This window comes from Saccopteryx bilineata, chromosome 1 (genome assembly GCF_036850765.1).
Source record: "Saccopteryx bilineata isolate mSacBil1 chromosome 1, mSacBil1_pri_phased_curated, whole genome shotgun sequence".
NCBI lineage: Eukaryota > Metazoa > Chordata > Mammalia > Chiroptera > Emballonuridae > Saccopteryx > Saccopteryx bilineata.
The window spans coordinates 396,112,202-396,136,616 of record NC_089490.1 but is presented as its reverse complement, the minus strand read 5'-3'; the positions used below and the strand labels follow the sequence as shown (position 1 = coordinate 396,136,616).

The following is a 24,415-nucleotide window of genomic DNA, read 5'->3' as shown; positions in this document are numbered from 1 at the left end:
TCCATGTCCACAATCGTCCCGATCAGAGGCCCTAACCATTAACCTCGCTCCCCTGCTCCGTCCTTTCCAACCAAGCATTTGTGGTTGTGTGTCACCTCATCTCCCGCCCCATCAGGAGCTCTGACAGGACACATTCCTGCCCGAGACTCTATCTATCACTGTTATCACATTAATACCGATAAATGCCCTGTCGTGCCCACCTTGCAGAGCTAGAGAAGTGGCTAAGGAAAGGTCTCCAGGTGACCCCGTGGGGATGCTGGGAGTCTCTGGCTCATGCACAGTCTGGCTGTCCTCCCCAGTTCAGGGGTTGTCATGGCCTCCACAGTCACGTGGTGCAGTACCCGCAGCAGGGGAGGTGGGGATGGGGACCTCACGGGTTTCACCAGCAGAGGTACTCACGTTGGTCCTGGACTGGGGCCTGCGCATCACTTGCTTTTAAAATCTTCCCATTTGTGTGCCCTGGCCAGGAATCAACCGGGGTCCTTCGCACGCTAGGCCGACGCTCTACCGCTTAGCCAACCGACACAGGAGAAGCGCCCATTTGCTTCTCCACCCCTCCGCGGCGCTTTCCTCTCTGTCTCTCTCTTCCCCTCCCGCAGCCAAGGCTCCATTGGAGCAAAGATGGCCCGGGCGCTGGGGATGGCTCTGTGGCCTCGGCCTCAGGCGCTAGAGTGGCTCTGGTCGCAACATGGCGATGCCCAGGATGGGCAGAGCATCGCCCCCTGGTGGGCAGAGAATCGCCTCTGGTGGGCGTGCCGGGTGGATCCCGGTCGGGCGCATGCGGGAGTCTGTCTGACTTTCTCTCCCTGGTTCCAGCTTCAGAAAAATGGAAAATAAAAATCTTCCCATTTGATGCTGAGAAGACACAGAGCCACGCTGGAGGCCAGTGGAGGGAAATCCTTGGTCACACGTCCAACGGCAGTAACAGTCTTTCGGCTTGTGGAGACCCATCAGGACAAAGTGAGACATGACTTGTAAGCTTCCAGGACAATGGCTGCCCATAGGGGTCTCCATGCTTATAAACTCTTAAGCATTCTAGAAATATTAACAATGATTGATAGTGTTTGTTATTGATATTGTTCATTTATTCTAAATGTTCCCAAAAGAGCTTTGTCATAGAACTCTTATATTGCAAAAAAATATAGTGACAACAGAGAATGAGTATGCTTGCCTATGTTTGTGTGTGTGTGTGTGTGTGTGTTTCTCTTTGTTTGTGTCTATAGGTGTGTCTGTGCATGTATAATTGTGCGTGTCTGAGTATGTGTTAAAATATGTTTGTGAGGGTGTGTTTAGTGTACACAGTGTGACTGTGTATGAAGGTTTATTTTAGGGTGTGAGAGGCAGAGATTGCTTCACCGAGCAGGGGATTACACAGACCTTGCAGACAAGGCTGTCAGCTGTCCTGTGCACGGAGAACATAGAAGGAAGGGACCACGATGAGCCCACGAGCAGTGCTGTGACCCAAAGTCATGCATGAGTGAATGGCATGTAGACAGGATGGTTGAGCACAGCGTCTGGGTGAGCAGGGACATGAGATGGAGGGGAGCTGGGGACAGGGTCAGTCCAGGCCTGTGTGCCATGTCAGTGGGGGACCATGTCCTCCCCACACGATTCCAGGCTGCATTTCTCAGGCTGGGGCAAAAGCTATGTGACCCTGTGTCCACTGAGCACAGGATGTGGGTGAACACAGAAGGCATTCCAGAAAATAGAGACTAATTTAAGTGGACTGTTCTCCTGTGATCACATTTACTGTAAAAGCTTTAGATACAATAGCTAATAGAAGATAACACTTATTTTCTATTTTCTCCACCATATTTTGTATAAATATATAGTTTATTATTAGAGAAAGGGTGTAGGTCTAATAATAAGTCTTCTTACTTAAAACATTTAGAAACACATGATCTCTACTGTTTCAATGTTGCAAAAGGATGTTGGAGGGAAGCTTGGCCGTGGAGGGGCAGGACTCAGTGAACTCTTAGAGTCAGCAGGCAGAGGAGCTAAAGTAGGTTCATAATGATCCCAATCAGACCCAGACCCTAACGCGAACTTGTCATGTCTCTGCCACAGGGAAAAAGACTTTGTAGATGGGATAAATTTAGATTTTGAGTTAGGGAGATGATCTTGAATTTTCTGGTGACCTTTAAATGCTATCTCATATATTCTATACGAAGGAGACAAACAGATTTTCAAACACACAGAAACAATACAGCAATGTCACCTCAAGGGGCAGAGATGGGAGGGATGTTGGTACCAGACAAGAACAGCCATCAGCCCTCAGCTGGAGGCACCAGGGATAGATGTTCCCCTCGACGTTCCAGAGCCAGCATGGCCTCCTGACACTGAGATTTCAGAAGAGGTTACAGATTTTTAGATTTTGTTTTCCACACCTGTAATAAAAAACTTATTTGAAGCCACCAAGTGTGTGACTGTGTGTCACAGCAGCCACTGGAAACCAACTATGATCTGTGATGTATCGATCATCTGAGTCAGCTGCCTCATTGGACGGGGACCCATTAGCCTGGATGGGCTCATGGAAGAGGAGTAGGTGGGGAGACACTGTGCTCATCTGACGTGTTCCTCCTGCAGTGAGTGTGGATGGTGAGCATGGAGCTGTCCACATGGGGATGGACCCCGTGTCCGGGGCTATAGGGAGACCCTGAGGGAAGAAGCTATAGCCAGGGTTGAGGTGAGCAATGCGCATGTGCAGAGTGCAGGCAGTAAGCGAAGGTTGAACCCTGCAGATTCACTACAAGTGGAGAAGTGGACAGAGATCATGTCACACAGGGACATCCAGACATTGACCCCAGGGATGCGGTGAGGACCGAGCAGGGTTTGTGCTGACCATGAGGCGCAGCAGCAGCAATGCTGTTGGGTGGGACCCATGTCACTGCAGTCAGGCTCCGCAGTCCGCGCCCCGGAGCAGGACTTCTCCTGCTTTAACCCTCAACCGCCACGCCCTCCGGCCCACGTGACCGGGCAGTCTGTGGGGGTCACGCAGGAAGGCACCTGAGCCAGTGTTCCCGCCGGGCCCCTGCACTCAGGTCGCCCGTTTCCCTGGACGCTGGTCTCCCTACTTTACTCCTGAAAACACACACAGACCACTTCATGATAAAAACACCCAACTCAATCCAGAGACTGTTGGATAAAACAAGACAGGCAGCAAAGTGCAGGAAAGAAATTTATTGAAGCAAGACGTTGAAACCTTCACATTGTCCTGGAAAGATCAGGTCATCGTTGAACGACAGGGACCTCGCATGGAAGATTGTTACATCTATCTGTTACATTCCTTTACTACTCTACTCTGAAATAGAGAAAAGAAAAAGGGACGTAAGTCATGCTGCCATGGAGTCATGTTAACACAGACTGTTGTTCACAACCCAGATGTGGAAGAAACTGCAACCAGCAAAGGGAAGTGGAGGCACCAGGCAGGTAGCCGTGTGTGGGGAATTCAATAGTCCTGATCCAGTCTGCACAGACCGTGCGAGTCAGGAGAGAACCATGTCCACACCCCGCAGATAAACCCTGCGTGTCCCCAGAGAAGGGCGCAGGTCTCCAGTGGAGCGAGGAGGAGGCTCAGGAGTTGGGCAGAGCAGCCCGGTGTCCTTTCTCTGAGTCCCAAGATGAGGACTCCACTTGTCACTAAACAGAGACACAGGGCTGAGGGACCAGGATGGGGTGGGAGGGGATGTGGGCTGTTCTGCCTGCAGAAGTCCCGCCTCCAGGAGTGGACATTCCCCACACGGTACACAGACATCCCCACACTGAGATTCCAGCTAGTGAGGACATTTATGTGAAACCTGACTTAATTCCAGGGCGGAGATGCTGAGAGACACCTTTACATCTGTGTGATCTCTCCATGAGGACATGATTGAAGTGTTTCAGCTCCACACGGGGCTGCAGAGGACACAGGGAGGCTCACAGTCCCCTGGCCGGCAAATGTGGGGTGAGGTACACGAGTGGCCTCGGCTCTGTGAGAGCTGGCAGAGCTCTCAGCAGCCGCCCCTCTGACCTGACAGAGGGTGGGGCCAGCTCTCTCCCTCTCGCTGTGTCCCTTTCTCCCTCCCAGTCCTCTTGTGAGAGTCCCAGAGACTGTGCCACTGGCTGAGGGGCCCATCCTGCTGGGGGAACAGTCTCTGGCCCTGCCCCATCACACCCTGTGGGCCTGGCTGTCCCTCTTTTCAGGACACTGTGGGGAACCTGGTGCCCAGGGAGGTGACCTGAGAAAAACGAACATCCCCAGCACTGTGTGCAGCCTTAGTCCAGCTCAGCAGGGGCCATGTTACCATGGAGCTGGTGTGCACGGGCCACTCGATCAGAGCTGAGCAGAGGGACAGCTGCCTTCACACCCTGTGTCCCCAGAGCAGCACCCTGACCTCCCTCCTGGCTGTGCTGCTGAGTGGCAGCTTCTATGACAATGAAGATAAAAATTACCAAAGTGTCAAGAACCCTCAGTCTGTTCCAAAATGAGATGTTATCTGTGCATTTCTTCAATGTCAACTTGGCCTCAACAGCTTCTGCAGGGGCATCGTATTTCTGAAGACTGCGTTTGAAGTAGAAGGTGGGGAGCAAAAACATTTCTGCTACCTCATGAACAACATTTGGACAGACCTCTCCTGCATTTGCTGGAGCACAAGGAAAAAAATAACAAGTCATGTTAAAAAAAACTCACATTTTCCCTGTGGTGCCGGATCATGGAACCAGACAGAAACTCCTGGGAGTCTATGGTCACATCCCTTAATAGTGCCCAGAACAATGCAAAATCCTGGAAGTAATGACTCGCTCAAGATCCCAGAGCAAGCTGCAGATCTCAGTCTGGAAAGCAGGTTGACCAATAACCTCGTTCAGTTTTATCCTTTGTGAATTATACCTGCCACTTCCAAAACTCTCCTACTTTACTGAAATTCAACTCTCTAGATTTCAAAAATTGTTTTGTCTGCCAATACAGTGACACCTTCTTTAGTCCTGATATGAAAAGAAAGGAGGTGTTGGTAATGAGTCTTTCAAGTGAATGGCAGTCATAACTTACCAGAGGTAAAGAAAGGAGACTAAATCTGGAGAGCAGTGAGGAAATCAATTAATGTTAGAAGATGCTCCTTGAGACTAAAGTAGGCTATAGGATTATGTCATTGGATGAAGATTGCCAAAAAGATTGTGAGAAAAGGACTCTCTGAGCTTCACACATCTGGAATTATGCACATATCATGATGACTCTTGTGTCCTGCACTGATGCACGGAATTCTTAGAGAAGGTGAGAGGTGGAAACTAGGGCTTACTACCAACCCCACTGGGATTGCATTGAGACATGAAGTGATGACGTTCTCTGGTCTAGATCCTCCACCCATCTCCCAAGCCTTTGTCACCACCTGCTGTCTAAAACGTGCCCTACCAGGCTGTGATCTGACCGGATCAGACAGCAGGTATGCGGAGATGGTGAGAGGGTCAGATTAGAGGCCACATGGAGAAACAGAAGGAGGTTAAGAAAGGCAGATGAAAGAGAACGACTCAAATGGACTTGGGCCAGTGCCGAAGGACTGAAGTCACACCAAAGTGTTGCTGGATGAATGCCCAGAATGAGCCCAGAAAAGTAGCTGTTGCCACCTTAAGGATGGCACTGGGGTCTCAAATCCTGGCCAGATGCCTAGAAAACAAGTAGAACGTGCTGATTGGCTGAGGGCTGCCAGTGTTCAGAGCCCACGGGAAGATTGATCATTTTGAGATTCAGAAAACACCGGCTCTTCCTGAACTGAGAACTCTGCAACAGCCCCTCCAGCCTGCACATCGTATGAGTCTGAATCCAGGAGTTCACAGGCTGTAGACTCAACCGGCACCTAAAAGACCCAGGGAAACAGAACGTTAGACGGGACCTGGGGCTGCCCTCTGACACCCGGCATCTCACTGCTCTGTCAGAGCCACTCTGGGTGGCAGCTGTGAAAAGCAAGGACAGGAGGAGACGTGGAGAGATTAAGCATTTGTTCAAGGTCACAGTGCTGCTGAGTGGCAGAGTCATGACTCACAACCAAGTTCCATTACATCATGCTGCTCTGACACGGAGACCACAGACGGGGATGAGGCTTCCGATGGAGAACCCTTAAAACTAGCCTGCCATGATGACTAAGAAAGTTCCAGATCATTAGGAATTGTTGCACTGAGCCCTGATGGCTGGGGACTAGTCCACTAGTGGTGGAGAAGGTGTGGATTGTGATCTACTTACGCACTGCCCTTAATAAGTCACCTACTTTAGAGAAGGTTACTTACCGGAGCTACTTGTACTTTAATTACGAATGATACTCACCTTCATAGCAGCAAAAGGCCAGAGTGAGCAGCAGGACAGACAGGACTGGCTTCATGGTGGACTTTGCTTTGCATTCAGCTTCAGAAAACACAGAGCAATTAGGAGCTGGACTCAGTGGCCTACAGAGCCCGGGGTTATTTATACCCAGTGAGCCTCGCTGGTCCTGCCCACAAAGGATGTGGCAAGTCACCAGGCCGGGCCAGCTTCCTGCCCTAACATCCACTCTGAGGAATGAAGCCATGCTTCAATGTTACAGACTCAAGGGACTTGCTCAACGATCGGCATTGCTGGCACCGTGACATGTCCTTTGCAGCAACACCAAGGTTGGGGATAGAAATGTATACTCAGTGATTGACGGGAAGCCCCTGGGATTTGGCTCCTTAATACCAGGCCGTGTCTGGTTTGCTGATCTCTGTCAGCCTGGTTCTAGGCACAGAGTCGAGGGTCACCAAGTACCCCTGGATGTGCAGGACTATGAATTAACAAACTACTCAGGTGGGTTAAGGAGTATCTTTAGTGTGAGATAATGCCTGCTGTGCCAGGGCTCCTTTGGCAGTGGAGGGAGAAAGGTCAGTGGGCTGGAGACAATTGTGAAGAAATCAGAGGGGTTTGGTTCCCAAGAGAAACCTCTGACAAGAGGAAGATTACATCCCCGCTCCTAACTTCTACTTAATCTAACGTATTGAAACTATCAATTGACATTCTATATCAAATCAAAGAAAGTTCCTACTCTTATCTATTGTTTAAAAAAATATCAAAAAATTTCAAATTAATTCCAATGCTAGACTGTCCTAATTGACGGATCCACTTGTCAGTTAGGGAGATCACACCTTCTGAGTCCCCAGGGTCCCAGCAGTACAAGTGCCCACAGGGCCCGTCCTCTGCCTGTCCCCAGCCATGACCAGATGCTCCATGGAAACACAGGGGAGGTATGGCCAGTTCTGAGGAAGACAATAGGATGCAGTGGGTCACAGAGGAACATTTTAGGGAGCCACTCAGGATGGGGACAATTCTGACAGTAGAAAAAGTTAGGAGGAGGGGTCCCGAGGGAACAGCCTCGGTAAAGACAAGACACCATCAGCCAGGTGGCCTGTAGGGGCAGGAGCCCATGTTACCCTGAAACACAGGAGTGCCTGGTGCAGGAAGGGAGCTTTGTGACTGGGGAGGCAGGACAGGCCAAGTCAGGAGGGTCCCCATTCTTCTCTGGGGGTGGGCAGGTGGGTCAGTGAGACCCAGTTCCCTTGGGCTTTCCTGTTCTGTTTCAGATCTCAGGTCAATGTAACACAGGCTTTTTAAATTATTTATTTCCAAAAATTAGTAATATTTATTAAATAAGAAAATATTACAAGTGTTGGCAAGGATGTATTTTGTGCATATGTAATTGGTACAGCCAATAAAGAAAGGGCCTAGAATTCCCTAAAAAATTAATAATAGAATTACAATGTGATGGGTCAAACTCAGCTCTGAGTACATGTGCAGGGTCTCAAACACTTACTTGCACACCCATTTATCACAGCACAATTCACAATTCCAAGACCTGGAAGCAGCCCAGATGTCCATGGACGGATGAGTGCATAAACAGAGTCAGAGCACACAGATAATGGGATGTTACCCTTATCCCCACGGTAAGGCAGGAAATCCATCACTTGCTACATCGGGATGAGTAAGGGGGACAGTACAATGCATGACATAAGCCAGTCACAGAAGATAGTAATGTGTGATTCCTACTCATGAGGTTTCTAGAACAGTCAGATTTACAGAAACAGAACATAGAAGGGTGTTACAAGGGTCCTGGTGGTGAGGGAACAATTTTCAGTAAAATAAAGTCATCAAGGTAACTGTGAACTGATTAGAGCTGCAAACAACCATCATTATCCTGCATACGGGTCTTTGGGAGGCAAAGCTTTGTAGATTGTAACAGTGATAATTAAAAGAGTAGTAATGATTTTTAATAATATGTATGGTCAGATAATGTGCAAACATAGTTTAGCATATTTAAGCATCGCTACTAATCAATAAGGAATTACACTTCCACTTCCCATCTTAACAGTTGAGTCAGGTAACTTTCAGAAAGTAGGAGACTTGCTCAAACTGGCAGAGTTGGGAGGCCCCTAGGTCGCACTCAGGCACTAATGTGCAAGATAAAGTGCCCAGCGCTACCCAGTCGGGGTGTCTGCTAGTGGGGATGGGTCACATGCAGACGAGGTGGCGACAGTGAAGTCCCAGCTCAGCTGCTCAGAGCTCAGGTTCTGCCTAAGTCGAACTCTCTAGTTGATGCTCATTCTAGTTCCTTCATCTGTCTGTTCAACTCTTTTATCTTCTTCTCCTTTTCAAAAAGATCACTGACTGACAGCAGTGAGCGCTGCCCAGGATGGGAGCACAGACTCTTCTTCACTGCTGGTGGAATGCAGAGGGTGCAGCCACTTTGGGGACGGCTTGGCTGTTCCCTGAGAACTAACGTCTTCGTACCACCCATCCCAGCACCTGCACTTTCTGAGAACAAAGATTCCACCAGGAGTGTGACGCTGAACTGGGGAAGGCTGTGCATGTTTGGAAATCAGGGTACATGGGATGTCTGGGTACTTTCTGCTCAATATTGCTGTGAACTTAAAACTGCTCTGAAAATAAAGACTAATAAAAAAAGAAATAGCAAACATTTTGTTGAAAACATTCTCTTCAAACAAGAGGGAACGTCAAATATAAAATCAATCAATGAATTTATCATGATACAGATATAGTCAATCTACTGTCAGAGAAATCTTAGATAATCTACTGAGAAAAACTGTCAGAACCAATGAAAGTTCATGATATAGCCGAACACAGGATCGGTGGGGAACACCCACCTGTCCTTGCCTGTAACCTGCACCACTGCGTGGCGGACAGAAACCATGACCTCGTGACAACCGGAACTCTAGCAGCAACAGAAATGTACTGAAGGTCACACACTTACTGAAACATGCACACCTTGAAGGACAAAATCATAAATCTTACTCACAGATAGAACAAGGGATCTAGAAACACCAAGGCTCACACCTCATTCCTGAAGAAACAGTAGAAAAGGTGAAGAAGTCATGTGTTCTCAGATATTCTGCAGTTTCAATCCCTCCCCCTTCAGAATCTCAATGGGGCAGTTTTACACTTTGCATTGAATTGTGAACTGCTGTTTGGTTCTTTCAAATTTAGAACATTACCTCATTAAGTTTTGAAGAAGAGTCCAATTTTAGGACCAGACTACCTGGAGTCAAGCTGACCTCTGGAACTTTCTACCTGTAGAGTCTTCAACAAGGTGCTGACTTTCTCTGCCTGAATTTCATCATCTGTAAACAAGGGTGACATCATGGATTTGTGTTAGGATAAATATATTAATTCAGGGAAATGCTCAGCATCGTATCTGGCAGTAAATGTCAGTTATTAAAATTATGCAACAATACGAAACTATAAGTAATAAGTCAAACAGATAAATCACCTTATCCTTAAGGGAAATATCAGACTGAATCTCACCGACTCTGCCAGGGAGGGAACTGTTTACCTGGGAGCTAACACCACCTGCTTCTGAATTGGCTCTGGTTCCATTGAGGCTTCTCTGGGGAAAATAAGATAATTACTTTCCAATCACGTAATTTACTGATTTATGATTACATTGATGTGACTGCTCTTGGGACTTTATTATGCTAACCTCTGGATATTGGAACTCAGGGTCCATGAAGTTAGTGGATGGGGATAGATATCTTCCATCCCAAAACACAGGATCTCTGAACTCCTGTCCTCAGCGGGATGCACTGCTGACACATGTCTTTTGGCTGCTGTTGAAATCCTAAGGCTCCTTTAGCTCAGTCTCTAACTGGTTAGCAGGTATGTGGCAATGGATGACAGGGGAGAAACCAGAAGAATGCAGAAGAGTGCGGCCTGGAATTTCTGTGATCTTACGCTCAAGTCAGTGAGCAGTGACCCCTGGATTTCATAATGAGGGAGGAAGTGTTGACTGAGACAGTTTGAAAAGGAACAAATTATAGCTGTAACCCCTTTTATCAGTTGCCAAAATAAACTTGCAGCACCAGCAAGAAGAATGGGATATGTGCATAGTCAAGGACCAATAGGCTAACCTCCTCTCCTACCCTCTCTTTCCAACCCCCACCCCCAGTGACACAAAAGTCATGTAGGTCTGCAGACAAAGAAGTCAAAGATCAGGCACTTGTCAGATGAAAACCAAAGCTGTAAAGGGATATTAGACTCAGAAAAAACTAATTTTGTAGAGTTCAATCTTTGGGGCTACTAATCCCATTCGTGCGCCGCCTACTAATAAATTTTTCTTCCTCTATCCAGTTGTCTGGGTATCTGTTATCCTCCCCTTGCAACCATTTCCTGCTACATGGACACATTTCAGGCCTCACCTCTGGGTCGTGATGACCTCGTATATAGTTTCACAATTTCTGTCTTCTGGTAACACTTGTTGTCATTCCCTGTGGTGACCAACTTTTTTACAATGAAAAGGAGAACAAAAATAAATTGAAGAAAATAATATAAATAAAAGAAACATTTTATTCATTGCAACAATAATACACTATAATATGATAAATGCATAATAAAAACATTTGTAATATTTTATATTGTTATGCTTACATGCTTATTAATTTTTAATAATAATTGTAAGAAAAAAGTACTCATTTCATAAAACTAAATATCAAATGAAAACACTAATTTGGAGTAATATTCATGTGTATTTATCATTATCTAATTTACAAAGTCTGTTTTATGCAACTATTTAATCAAAATGCATTATTAATAAATATGATTTGTGTTAGATTTTCACTTTAAAACTCAAATTTCAGGAAAATACTTGTATATAAAATTTTCCATATTTAGAAATTATTAAATAATGAATTAATAAAACATGACTTGTGCTTACCTGCCTAGGATTGATATTTCACTGAAAAAGAAATAATTGTGAGTCTATAAAGTTGTATGTGCTGTATTATGTTTCCATAAGGAGTACACAAAGCCACTAGCAGCTTGTTATATCAGATAGATGATAAAAATTCTCTAGAAAAAAATTTCAATTACATGGAAAACTTGGAGTAAAATGACAGGGAATTTAAAATTAAAGTCCTAAAAATACTCAATAAAATATAAGAACACTCTGAAAGGCAATTTAGAAAGCTCAAAAAAAATGTAATGAACCAAAAGAATACATTACCAAGGAAAATGAAACTATAAAAAGGGACCAAACAGAGATGAAAAACTTAATACATGAACTAAAAACAAGGTAACAAGCTTAGCTAATAGAACAGGCCAGATAGAGGAGAGTATTAGTGACATAGAGGACAGAAACTACAGATACTACAGAGAGAAGAGGAGAGAGACTCACAAATTAAAAAAAAAAAAGGAAAGTCATACAAGAATTGTCTGACTCTATCAGAAAGAGCAACATAAGAATAATGGGTATATCACCCAAGGACACCATAGAACGGCTCGAAAAGGAGAAATGCACCCGCATGTTTGTGGCAGCATTGTTCACAACAGCGAAGATCTGGAAACAACCCAAGTGTCCGTCAGAGGACGAGTAGATTAAAAAGCTTTGGTACATATATACTATGGAATACTACTCAGCCATAAGAAATGATGACATCGGATCATTTACAATAACATGGATGGACCTTGACAACATTATACGGAGTGAAATAAGTAAATCAGAAAAAAAACTAAGATGAATCCATACATAGAAGGGACATAAAAATGAGACTCAGAGACATGAACAAGAATGTGATGGCAACAGGGGCAGGGGGTTGGGGGAGGGGGGATGGGGTGAAGAAGGAGAGAGGGGTTGGGGGAGGGGAGAGGCACAAAGAAAACCAGATAGAAGGTGACAGAAGACAATTTAACTTTGGGGGAGGGGTATACAGCACAATCAAATGTCAAAATAATCTAGAGATATTTTCTCTCAACATATGTACCCTGATTTATCAATGTCACTGCATTAAATTTAATTTAAAAAATGTTATAAAAAAAGAATAATGGGTATATCAGAAAGACTAGAGAGAGAAAGAATGGAGAACATATTCAAACAAATAATTGATGAGAACTTCCCAAGACTGTGAAACAAATTAGAGCCTTGAATCCAAAAAGCAAACAGAACACTGAGTTACCTTAACCCAAACAAACCTACTGCAAGGCACATCATAATGCAATTTTTAGAAATCAATTACTAAGAAAAATTACTCATGGCAGCCAAGGAAAAGAAGAGTACAACATATATAGGATGGCCCATTAGGCTATCATCAGATTTCTCAACAGAATCTCTAAAAGTCATAAGAGAGTGGACCCCAATATTCAAAGTACTGAAAGATAGGAACTTCCAGCCTAGAATACTATATTCATCAAACCTATCCTTTAAAGATGAAAGGGAAATAAAAACACTCACAGATATAAAAAACATGAGGGAATTTATCACCAGAAAACACTCACTTCAGAAAATACTAAAGGGGGTTATCCGACCAGATACAAAGAACAAAACAAAACAAAGTCACAAGTAAAAGCTTCAATAAGATCACAGTAAAAACAAGAATAATCTGTGACAATAAAAAGAAAAAAAGGGAGAAGACAACAATTAGCAGTAGCAAAGTACAGAAGCACTCATGAGAAAATGGACTACAATGAATATGATATATATCCTTTTAATTGCCTAATGGTAACCACCCCTGAAAATACCACTACTGAAATACATGGCTTAAAAAAGGAAGAAACAGAGGAAAGAAGTATGGAATACAACCCAACAAAAGTAAATGACAGAAGAACAAAAAAAAGAATCACACAAAAAACAGAGCTATCAAAAAGAAATATATAAAATGACAATAGGAAACCCTCAATTGTCAATAACTACATTAAATGTAAATGGATTGAACTCACCAATAAAAAGACAGAGTAGCAGAGTGGATAAAAAAAATCAACTGTATGCTGCCTTCAAGAAACACATCTAAGCTATAAGGACAAAAACAGGTTCAAAGTGTATGGTTGGAAAACGATTCTCCAAGCAAATAATATCCAAAGAAAAGCAAGTGTAGCCATAATCATATCTAACAGTGCTGTAAATAAGACAAAAAGGTAATCAGAGACAAAGATGATCATTTCATAATGATAAAAGGGAAATTGAATCAAAAAGACATAACACTTCTTAACATATATGAAACAAGAAGCACCAAAGTATATAAGACTAACTGATCTAAAAATAAAAACTGACAAAAATACAATCATACTTGGAGACCTCAATACACCACTGACACCTCTAGATCATTCATCCAAACAGAAAATCAATAAAGAAATATTGTCCTTAAACAAAACATTAGAACAATTGGATATGATAAACATCTACATGACATTTCATCCCAAAATGCCTGAGTATATATTTTTCTTCAGTGTACATGAAACATTCTCAAGAACTGACCATGTTTTGGGCCACAAAACTAACATCAACTAATTCAGAAAGATTGAAATTATATAAAGGAAATTCTCTGAACTTAAACTTTGAAACTAGAATTCAACTTCAAAAAAGAAGTAAACAAACCCACAAAAAATATTGAAATTAAATACTATACTTTGAAAAAAATAAGTGGGTCAAAAACCAAATAAAAGCAGAGATCAAAAGATATTTACAGACAAATTAAAATGACAACACAATATATCAGAATCTCTGGGATACAGCAAAAGCAGTAATAAGAGGTAAGTTTGTATCATTATAGGCTTATATGTACAAACAAAAAAAAGCCCAAGTAAACAACTTAACATCACTTCTAAAGGAACTAGAAAAAAGAAGAAAAAATGCAACCCAAAACCAGAAGAAAAAAAGGAAATAATAAAAATCAGAGCAGAAATAAATGAAATAGAGAAAAGAAAAACTATAGAAAAAAGTCAATAAAACAAGGAGCTGGATCTTTGAAAAGATCAACAAAATAGACAAACCCTTGGCAAGACTCACTAAGGAAAAAAGAGAAAGGACTCACATAAACAAAATCCAAAATGAAAGAGGAGAAATCACCTCAGATATCATAGATATACAAAGAATTATCGTAGAATACTATAAAAAATTATATGCTACCAAATTTAACAATCTAGAAGAAATGGATAAAGTCCTAGAACAATACAATTTTCCTAGACTGAATCATGAAGAAGTAGAAAGCCTAAACAGACCCATAAGTGAGGAGGTAATAGAAATAACTATCAAAAGCCTCAAAAAAAATGCAAAAGAATGAAACTCGAATACAGTTTGTCTCCTTTCACAAAACTAATTCAAAATGAATCAAAGACTGTACTGTAAGATCTGAAGCAATAAATTACATAGGAGAAAATATAGGTACTAAACGCATGGACCTTGGCTATAAAGAACATTTTATGAATTTGACTCCAAAGGCAAGGGAAGTGAAGGCAAAGATAAATGAATGGGACTACATCAAACTAAGAAGCTTTTGCACAGCAAGAGAAACTGACAACAAAACAAACAGACAGCCAACTAAGGTGAGATGATATTTTCAAACAACAGCTCAGATAAGGGCCTAATATCCAAAATATACAAAAAACTTATAAAACTTTACAACAAACAATCCAATAAAAAAAATGGGAAGAGGTCATGAACAGACACTTCTCCCAAGAAGAAATACAAATGGCGGCCCTGGCCGGTTGGCTCAGCGGTGGAGCGTCGGCCTGGCGTGCCGGACCCGGGTTCGGTTCCTGGACAGAGCACATAGGAGAGGCGCCCATTTGCTTCTCCTTCCCCCCTTCCTCTCTGTCTCTCTCTTCCCATCCCACAGCCAAGGATTCATTGGAGCGGGGATGGCCCAGGCGCTGGGGATGGCTCCTTGGCCTCTGCCCCAGGCACTGGAGTGGCTCTGGTCACGGTAGGGCAACACCCCGGAGGGGCACAGCGTCGCCCCTGGTGGGCAGAGCATCGCCCCTGGTGGGCGTGCCGGGTGGATCCTGGTCGGGCGCATGCGGGAGTCTGTCTGACTGTCTCTCCTCGTTTCCAGCTTAGGAAAAATACAAAAAAAAAAAAAAAGAAAAGAAATACAAATGGCAAAATATATATGAAAAGATGCTCATCTTCACTAGCTATTAGAGAAATGCAAATCAAGACTACAATGAGATACCACCTCACACATCTTATATTAGCTTGTATCAACAAGACAGATAATAGCAAGTGCTGGAGAGGCTGTGGAGAAAAAGGAACCCTCATTCACTGTTGCTGGGAATGTAAAGTAGTACAACCATTAAGGAAGAAAGTATGGTGGCTCCTCAAAAAATTAAGAAGAGAACTACCAAATGACCCAGCAATTCCTCTACTGGGTATAAACCCCCAAAACTCAAAAACATTGGTACATAAAGACACATGCAACCCCATGTTTATTGCAGCATTGTTCAAAATGGCCAAGACATGGAAACAACCAAGAAGCCCTTCATCAGAATAATGAAAAAAGGAGATGTGGTACATATATACTATGAAATACTGCTCAGCCATAAGAAATGATGACATAGGGCCATTTCCGACAACATGGATGGACCTTGATAACATTATACTGAGTGAAATAAGTAAATCAGAAAAAACTAAGAACAGTATGATTCCATACATAGGTGGGACACAAAATTGAGACTCATGGACAAAGATAAGAGTGCAGTGGATACAGAGGGAGGGGAAGGGAGGAGAGGGGGGTAATAGGGGAAGGAAAGGGCACAAAGAACATCTAATAAAAGGTGACGGAGGACAATTTGACTTTGAGTGATGGGTATACAACATAATCGAATGTCAAAGTGATATGGAGATGTTTTCTCTAAATCTATGTTCTCTAGATGATCAATGTCGCCCAATTAAAATTAATTGTCTAAATAAAATTATAAAATTTAAAGAAGGTATAGGAAAGAAGAACTGGTACATATATACAATGGAATACTGCTCAGCCATAAGAAATGATGACAGTGACATTTATGACAACATGGATGGACCTTGAAAATGTTATACTGAGTGATATAAGTAAATCTGAAAAGCTAACAACTGTGTGATTTCACACATAGGTGGCATATAAAACTGAGACTCATCATCGCTTCTCGACCTTTTGGCTAAGATAAAGTGTAGTATCTGTTCTTATCAGTTTAATAAAACTGAGACGCATGGACATAAATAAAAATGAAGTGGTTACCAAAAGAAAGGGGATATGAGGGAGTTAGTGAAGGGAGGAGTGGGATAAAGAGTATAATGAGGGACAAATATAACGTGACAAAAAATGATTTGACTTTGGGTGATGGGAATACAACATAATCAACAGTTCAAATGCTATACAAATGTTTACGTAAAACCTATGTACTCTTATTGATCAATGTCACCATGTTTATTTTCTAAATAAAATTTAAAAATTAAAAAAATAGAATAAATAAACTGAACCAAATATATTTGATATTTACCCAAAGCTGCAAGATTTCAGCTGGTGCCCAACTCACCATGTCCGTCACCTTACAAACTCCATAAGCCATGTTAGTACCTCTTCCTTCGCCATTGTGCACTGATGAGTCATGAAATTTATGCCCTGAGCAGTTGTGGGATTCAGCTGGCTATCACAGGTTCAGTAGAACAAATACCTAATCTTTCGTTGAGTTTGGTGAACCGCTTGGTAAAGTGGCACTTGTATTGAGGGTTCTCTCTAAGGTGGGAAACTGGGCAGCTGCCCAATGTACAAATCACAGATTTACATTCATTACCGTTTTTTAATATTCATCTGCACAACAGCATATTCTAAGCACCCGTAGTAATGTTCATTCCGTCCTTAGGTAAAGAAATGGGATTCTACACGTACAGTGAAAATATGGTTAAGGATAAATCACACAGCCGATGATGCTCATTTAAAAGTTAAAAAATTGCAAGTGCTGATTGATGCCAATCAAGAAGCAATACAAAAATATCTTAAATAACAGTTTTATTGTTTTTGTCAGATATTATTTAATATTTTTATTAATATTTTAAAACACTTTCTTATAATCTACTTTTGTGAATTGTTTTATTATTATTTAAATATTAAATGCATGAAATAAAAAACTACTTTTAGTGTATCCCTTTTTATACTTCAAACACTCATTAGGACAGAGAACCGGTTGTTAAGTTATTTGAATCCCACCACTGCCCCTGAAGCATCAGGAACATGTGTGACAGGTGCACCTCTCCTTCCTGCTCCCACAGACTCCTGCCCGCAGCCTCTGAACTCCTGATGGGGCTCTGACCTCCTCCTGCCGGCTGTGAGCTGCAGAAAGAAGCTCTGGGCAGGGATAGGCCATGGGGCAGCTGAGAGTGTCTCCCTCTCATACACCAGCTCTAGCCATGACTTAATTGAGCTCTGAGTAGTACATAGAAAAAAAGTAATAATCATAATGGAAAAAAATTAGGAATTCTTTGTTTTTGCATAAATTTCTTATTAGATTTATATTGTGTGCACTGCCTAACCTGAACATTTCATGATGCTGGTATTCAGTCCAGGAGCCATTGCAGACATGACCTGGAGCTGGAGGACCCTTCTTTCAAGTGCACATGGACTCCTGCACCATCCCCCATCGGGGGCACTCCGTGACCCACTGTATGACGTGCTATCCCCACATGGCTGACCCTTCTTCCCAGGAAGGCAAGGAGCGTGTTCATCACAATACATTTTGCCTCAGGAACACAATTTTTAACTTCAAACTTGAAAATAACATCAAAGTGACAGAAATGTTGCAATGATCTCTATTAGAAAAAGACCTGTGCACATTACCCAGACCACCCACTATTAACATGTTGCTGCTTTTGCTCCAGTGTGAGGTCTCTTTGGGGTATTCTGGTTAAAAAAAAACAAAACTTGAGAACCTCAGCTTGTGAGACAAATCATCCAGCAGATATGCGAAGTCTTACTCATCAAATTACAGCCATAATCCCACCCCATCCCAGAGCTCCAGAATATTCAGACCCAAGTCCAGAGGTCAAATTCACTACTGAGTAGATCACAAAAATACAACCCAAAAGTGGCTTAAAACCCTCTCAAAATCACAGTAATCTTGCAGGCTGCATTCAGAGGAGCTTGGGGCTCTGTGGACATGACACAGCCTGGGCCCATGAGATTCGAGGGGTTGCCCAGAGACATCCTTCCCCCAGTAGTAGAAGAGACTGAGCTCAGAAACTCTCCTTCCAGCCTAAGCCCATTTGCAGCGGGATCGAGGTCAGCAGGCCCAGGGAGGCTCTGTTACAGTGCATGTGTTCTATGGGGAGGAAGCTCCATAAAGAATCCCGAGGAGAAATTCTGCCTCTAACCCTGAGGCCCCATCCTCACAGCTCCTCCTGACCTGCCCACAGTCGGTAGGTGCTTGCTGGTCCCTGCTTGAGGCACATGCTCCTCCTTGTATGTCAGCCCCTCATGTGAGCAAGAAACTTGAGGACAGCAAGTCACAATGCCACTAATGACCTCCACAACAGGGAAGTCTGAGTCCTGTGTACACACAGCTGGCATTTACAATGATGAAAATAAGCAGATTTTCTATGCCTTGACCCTAGGGCACAAAGGCATCATGCTGTGGCTCCCAGGATCGGCTGAAGGAAGCCTGTGTATTCTGGAGGAACACCCTGGAAAAGAGGCCAAAAGGCCTCAGGACTTGTGAGATGGCCCAGGAAACTGACCAGCTAATTCTCACTTTAGGAACCTCAAGATTATTTACTGTTCTTAACTTCATTTCTTGTTCACCAGAAAGTCCTTTCTTCTTAAACAGGCTTTTGTAGTGAAGGGGACAATTAAAGCCTTTTGTTCCATGCTGATATCAGTCCTCTGTAATCACTAACTATCTAGGTGTACAGACACATAGCCTTAGCATCTTCTCTAAATTTCTATCATTTATGACCTACTGTTCTTTGGTATAAAACATATGACATAAGATCTCACAGAAATATTTCTCTTGTATTTAAATTTTTTTTTTTATTTTAGAGAGGGAGATGGGAGTAAGAGAGACAGGACATCTATCTGTTCCTGTATGTGTGCTGAGTGGGGATAGATTTGTCAACTTTTTGATTCAGGACAATGCTCTAAACCAAGGGTAGTAAACATTTTTATACCTACCACCCACTTTCGTATCTCTGTTACTAGTAAAATTTTCTAACTGCCCACCGGTTCCATAGTAATGGGGATTTATAAAGTAGGTGAGAAACTTTACTTTATAAAATTTATAAAGCAGAGTTACAGCAAGTTAAAGCATATAATAATAATTACTTACCAAGTACTTAATGCCAGATTTTCACTAAGTTTGGCAGAATAAATCTTTATAAAACAACTTACTATAGTTAAATTTATCTTTTCGTTTATACTTTAGTTGCTCCACTACTGCCCACCACAAAAGCTGGAACGCCCACTAGTGGGCGGTAGGGACCAGGTTGACTACCACTGCTCTAAACAAAGGAGCTATCTGGCCAGAGCCTTATAGGACTATTTCTTGCCCAGCACTGTCTAATACACAGGTACTGACCAATATAGGTTATATATTCATTGGTTGATCTCTATTTATTATAAAAATTAAGTCATATATTCATTTTCTAGGTTATCTTTCACCTGATATTGTTTTTTATTGGTCAGGAAAATGGCCTCCATGAGGCTGAGAAAGAAATCCAGGCCTCTGTGGATGAAACCAGGCTGTGCCACATGGGTCCGCAGGGTCTCAGCCAGGTCGCTTCACAAGCCCCTGGAGTGTTTACTTCACAGCATCCCAGTCACTGTTCCCACGAGTCCCCTTCCTTTCACCTCTCGTCCCCATGCAATCTGGCTTCCACCCCAACTATTATACTGAAAGTCCTGACTTCTTACATATTAATCTTGAAGCCAATTTAAATTTGGTATATTGTAAGAAGTAGAAGTCTTTTTTTTATTTTCCTAGTGGTTATTGGCAGTATCTGGCCAAAACATAAATAATTCTTTAATGACTGAATTGTAACATTGATGCTATAATTTAAGTCCCATATATATATATATAGATGGATCTATATATGTATATAGTCCCATATATATATAGATAGATAGATATAGATATAGATCCATTTTAGAGCTCTGTAATGGTCCTTAGTATGGTTGTGTTTTTTTTTTCTTCTTTAGTGAGAAAGAGAGACAGACAGTCAGGAAGGGAGAGAGATTAGAAGCATCAACTCATAGTTGTAGCACCTTAGTTGTTCATTGATTGCTTTCTCATACATTTGACTGGGGACTCCAGCTGATTCAGTGACCGCTCAAACCAGTGACATTGATTTCAAGCCAGAAGCTTTGGGGTTCAATTCAGTGACCTTCAAGCTCAAACCAGAGACCATGGGGTCATGTTTATGCGCCCATGCTCAAGCATGCACCCTCGGGGTTTTGAACTTGGGTCTTAGGACAATGCTCTATCCATTGCGCTACTGCCTGGTCAGGCTGTTGTCTATTTCTACTCCTATTCATCTGGATCAAGAAGAATTATTTTTTTTAGTAATTTTTAATATCTGATATTGCAAGTATCTATTCAGTGTTCTTCCTAATATCTTGGCCATTTTCAAACATAGATTGTTCCCTAGGAATTTTAAAATAAATTTATCCAGTCTCTGATGAAGCTCCAATGGGATTCAGGATGAAAGTACTACAATGATTTTGTGTACAAATTTTGGAAATATTTATATTTTTGTAATTTGCCTTCCAAAAACACAGTATATACTACCTCACTCATTACATTTGTTTTTATGTGTTTTATAATTTGTCACACTTATAAATGAGACATCTTTAATCCATTTTTAATTCTCACTGTGGTTTGTAGCATGCCCAATATATATATTTAGCATATATCCAGCCACTTACATGCATCTCATCCTAGTATTTTATTTCTCTGTGAGTACGTCTCATATCTCCGGATGAAAGATTCATATTGTCTGCCAATGAAAGTTTTTTTATTATATCTTTGGAAATAGGTAAGATTCTTTACATTTCTCATTATAGTGTGACACTTACAATTCACAGATCCATACTGACAAACAATGGATTTATCAGGCATTTTCTCCATATTTTAATATAATTAGCTTTAGCACTCACTCTTTTAGAGTGATGTTTGCAGTTGACTTTGAAAATTGATTTTCTTGGTTCTAAATAGTTTTCTTCTCATCTTTACTTAGAATTGTTTATTTTAAGTGGGAGGTGGGGAAGCAGACAGACAGGCTCCTGAATGCACCCAAACCGGGATCCACTTGGCAAACCTCCTACCAGGCAATGCTCTGTCCATTTGGGGCTGCTGCTCCATTGCACTGCTCTACAACCAAGCAATGTTAGTGCCTGAGGCAGGCCATGGAACCATCCTCAGCTACCAGAGTCAACTTGCTCTAAGCATTCGAGCCACGGCTTCAGGAGTGTAAGAGAGAGAAAGAGAAGGGAAAGATGGAGGGGTAGAGAAGCAGATGGAAGCTTCTCCTATGTACCCTGGCTGGAAATCAAACCTGGGATTTCCGCATGACAGGCTGATGCTCTACCACTGAGCCAACCAGCCCAGGCTCTTACTTAGAAGTTTTACTAAGAAAGTTTATCAGATTGTACTACATACATTTGTTGAGATAACAATGTTGATATAGTTGTTTGTAGCTGAATAGAACCTTGCTTATGAAATCTCCTATTTAGGTTATAAAGGCAAGTCTCCTCATGGCCTTCATCTAATTGGTACACAGAGGAGAAATTTTACTACACACAAACAAAGACATTCCACAGCAGTTTTGGGGACTGGTGATGGGATGCTATGATTCAGGGAGTCTGGGACAAAACTACATTAATCATAATGTGAAGGTTTATTTTCCCAGGTCACTCTCATGCTCTCACAAGAGAATGGAATTTTCTGAAGACTACATGGCATGTGATGTTGCAAAGGAGTTAAGATGGAAGCAAATATGTGTTCCATCTGACTTCTACTGAGCCAGACATTAAGAGACCTGGGAAGACCCAAACACAGATACTCTACCCACTAAGAACAGACATTTGAGTAAAGACCAAAGAAGTAAGAAAAATTGAAGCAAGAATAAACCAGGATTGAAGAATTGCTGCACACTGCACATGCCTACGTGTTTTAAAAATGCAATTAAAAACAACCACATTTTATTGAATTTATTGGAGTGATGCTGGTTAACAAATTATGTGGGTTTCACAGACACAATTCTACAGCACAAGTGTGAACCCTAATGAAAATTATGGGCCTTAGGTGATAATAATGTGTCAGGACAGGGTAGGTTCATCGACTGTAACACATGTTCGGGGGTGTAGATGGTTTGTGAGTAGGACGTATGTGGAAACTCTGCACTTTCTGTTCAATTTCTCTGTGAACCTAAACCGCTTTAAAGAAAATAATAAGTCTACTAATGAAAGAAGGATAATGTAAAAAATATTCTCTTCAAACAAGGAAAAATATATTAAATGAATTAAAACTGTAAGATAATATACTGAAACTGATAGAATTCACAGCATTAGCCAAACACATGCCACATGTTCCACGTACTAACATCGATACCTTTTCTATAAACCAGCTGTGCTATCACATGACATCATGCAGACTATGAGGTCATTTGGCAGCAGGCACAGTACTAGCAGAATCAATCTGAACTATACAACTATACCTTCAGAAATGTGCATTGTTTTCAGGGAAAATCATGAAACGATGCACAGGTGGGAAAAGCAATCTAAAACAGAGGCACACACCTTGTTCTTGAAGGAAATTCCTATCAATTTAAAGATGTTGACTCTTCTCACATAATTCTACAAGTTCCGTGTACTCCCCGCTGACTTCTGACAAAATAACTTATACTCTGTTTTCAATTTAAGTCAAAATCAGAATTCCTCAGAATTAGCCCATTTTTATTTCTTGATTAGTGTGGAGAAGCCTGACTTTGGGCCCAGAATAATGGGTCCCATGTCAGCTCTAAAGCTTTCTATTACTGGGGTCATCAGCACAGTGATGACTTCTCAGTCTCAGTTTCCTCATCTATACAATAAGGGGGTATCATAGTGCCATGAAAATGCTCAACACAGAGGCTGGTGGTAAATACCTTTTAAAAATAAATAAAAAGAAACAAATATAAATACTAAGTCAAACAATAAATCACCTGATTCAAAAAGTCAAATATCATAGTTACGTGACAGACTCTCCCAACAAAGAATGTTTGCTATCCTGGGTGCGAACTCCGTGTACTTCTGAATTTGGCGCTGGTTCCATTGGGATTTCTATCAGTGAAAGTAAAGTCATTATGTTGCAATCACCCGTTGTTGGGTTTTATGGGGGTTTTTTTTTTCATTTTTTTTAAATAATTTTATTTTTTCTAATGGGGCGACATCAATAAATCAGGATACATATATTCAAAGATAAGTCCAGGTTAACTTGTCATTCAATTATGTTGCATACACATCACCCAAAGTCAGATGGTCATCTGTCACCTTCTATCTAGTTTTCTTTGTGCCCCCTCCCCCCTTCCCTTTCCCTCTCCCCCTCTCCCCCCCGGTAACCACTACACTCTTATCAATGTCTCTTAGTTTCACTTTTATGTTCCACCTACGTATGTAATAATGCAGTTCCTGGGTTTTTTCAGATTTACTTATTTCACTTCGTATAATGTTATCAAGATCCCACCATTTTGCTGTAAATGATCCAATGTCATCATTTCTTATGGCTGAGTAGTATTCCATAGTGTATATGTGCCACATCTTCTTTATCCAGTCATCTATTGATGGGATTTTTGGTTGTTTCCATGTCCTGGCCACTGTGAACAATGCTGCAATGCACATGGGGCTGCATGTGTCTTTACGTATCAATGTTTCTGAGTTTTTGGGGTATATACCCAGTAGAGGGATTGCTGGGTCATAAGGTAGTTCTATTTTCAGTTTTTTGAGGAACTACCATAATTTCTTCCATAATGGTTGTACTACTTTACATTCCCACCAACAGTGTATGAGGGTGCCTTTTTCTCCACAGCCTCTCCAACATTTGCTATTACCTGTCTTGTTAATAATAGCTAATCTAACAGGTGTGAGGTGGTATCTCATTGCAGTTTTGATTTGCATTTCTCTAATACTAATGAAAATGAGCATCTTTTCATATATCTGT

At 42.0% G+C, this 24,415-nt stretch overlaps 1 protein-coding gene and 1 pseudogene across 1 annotated transcript; one reads left to right on the top strand and one right to left on the bottom strand.

Annotated features, from left to right (window-relative positions):
- Positions 1 to 3,165: 3,165 nt before the first annotated feature.
- LOC136320890 (secretoglobin family 1D member 2-like) lies at positions 3,166 to 6,375 on the bottom strand. The gene is made up of 3 exons (XM_066254034.1): positions 6,293 to 6,375; positions 4,432 to 4,622; positions 3,166 to 3,301 (listed from the first exon to the last, which is right to left on the bottom strand). Exons 1-3 carry the CDS (start codon positions 6,345 to 6,347, stop codon positions 3,272 to 3,274), a joined length of 276 nt encoding a protein of 91 aa, XP_066110131.1. The 5' UTR covers positions 6,348 to 6,375; the 3' UTR covers positions 3,166 to 3,271.
- Positions 6,376 to 16,370: 9,995 nt separating this feature from the next.
- LOC136321456 (U2 spliceosomal RNA) lies at positions 16,371 to 16,475 on the top strand (annotated as a pseudogene).
- Positions 16,476 to 24,415: the final 7,940 nt, after the last annotated feature.

Coding starts and splice junctions, on each gene's coding strand:
- LOC136320890 (XM_066254034.1), bottom strand. CDS start 6,347: ATGAAGCCAGTCCTGTCTGTCCTGCTGCTCACTCTGGCCTTTTGCTGC. Junction 4,623..6,292: donor GGCCTTTTGCTGCTATGAAG/GTGAGTATCATT, acceptor CTTGTGCTCCAG/CAAATGCAGGAGAGGTCTGT. Junction 3,302..4,431: donor TGAGGGTTCTTGACACTTTG/GTAATTTTTATC, acceptor TCTCTATTTCAG/AGTAGAGTAGTAAAGGAATG.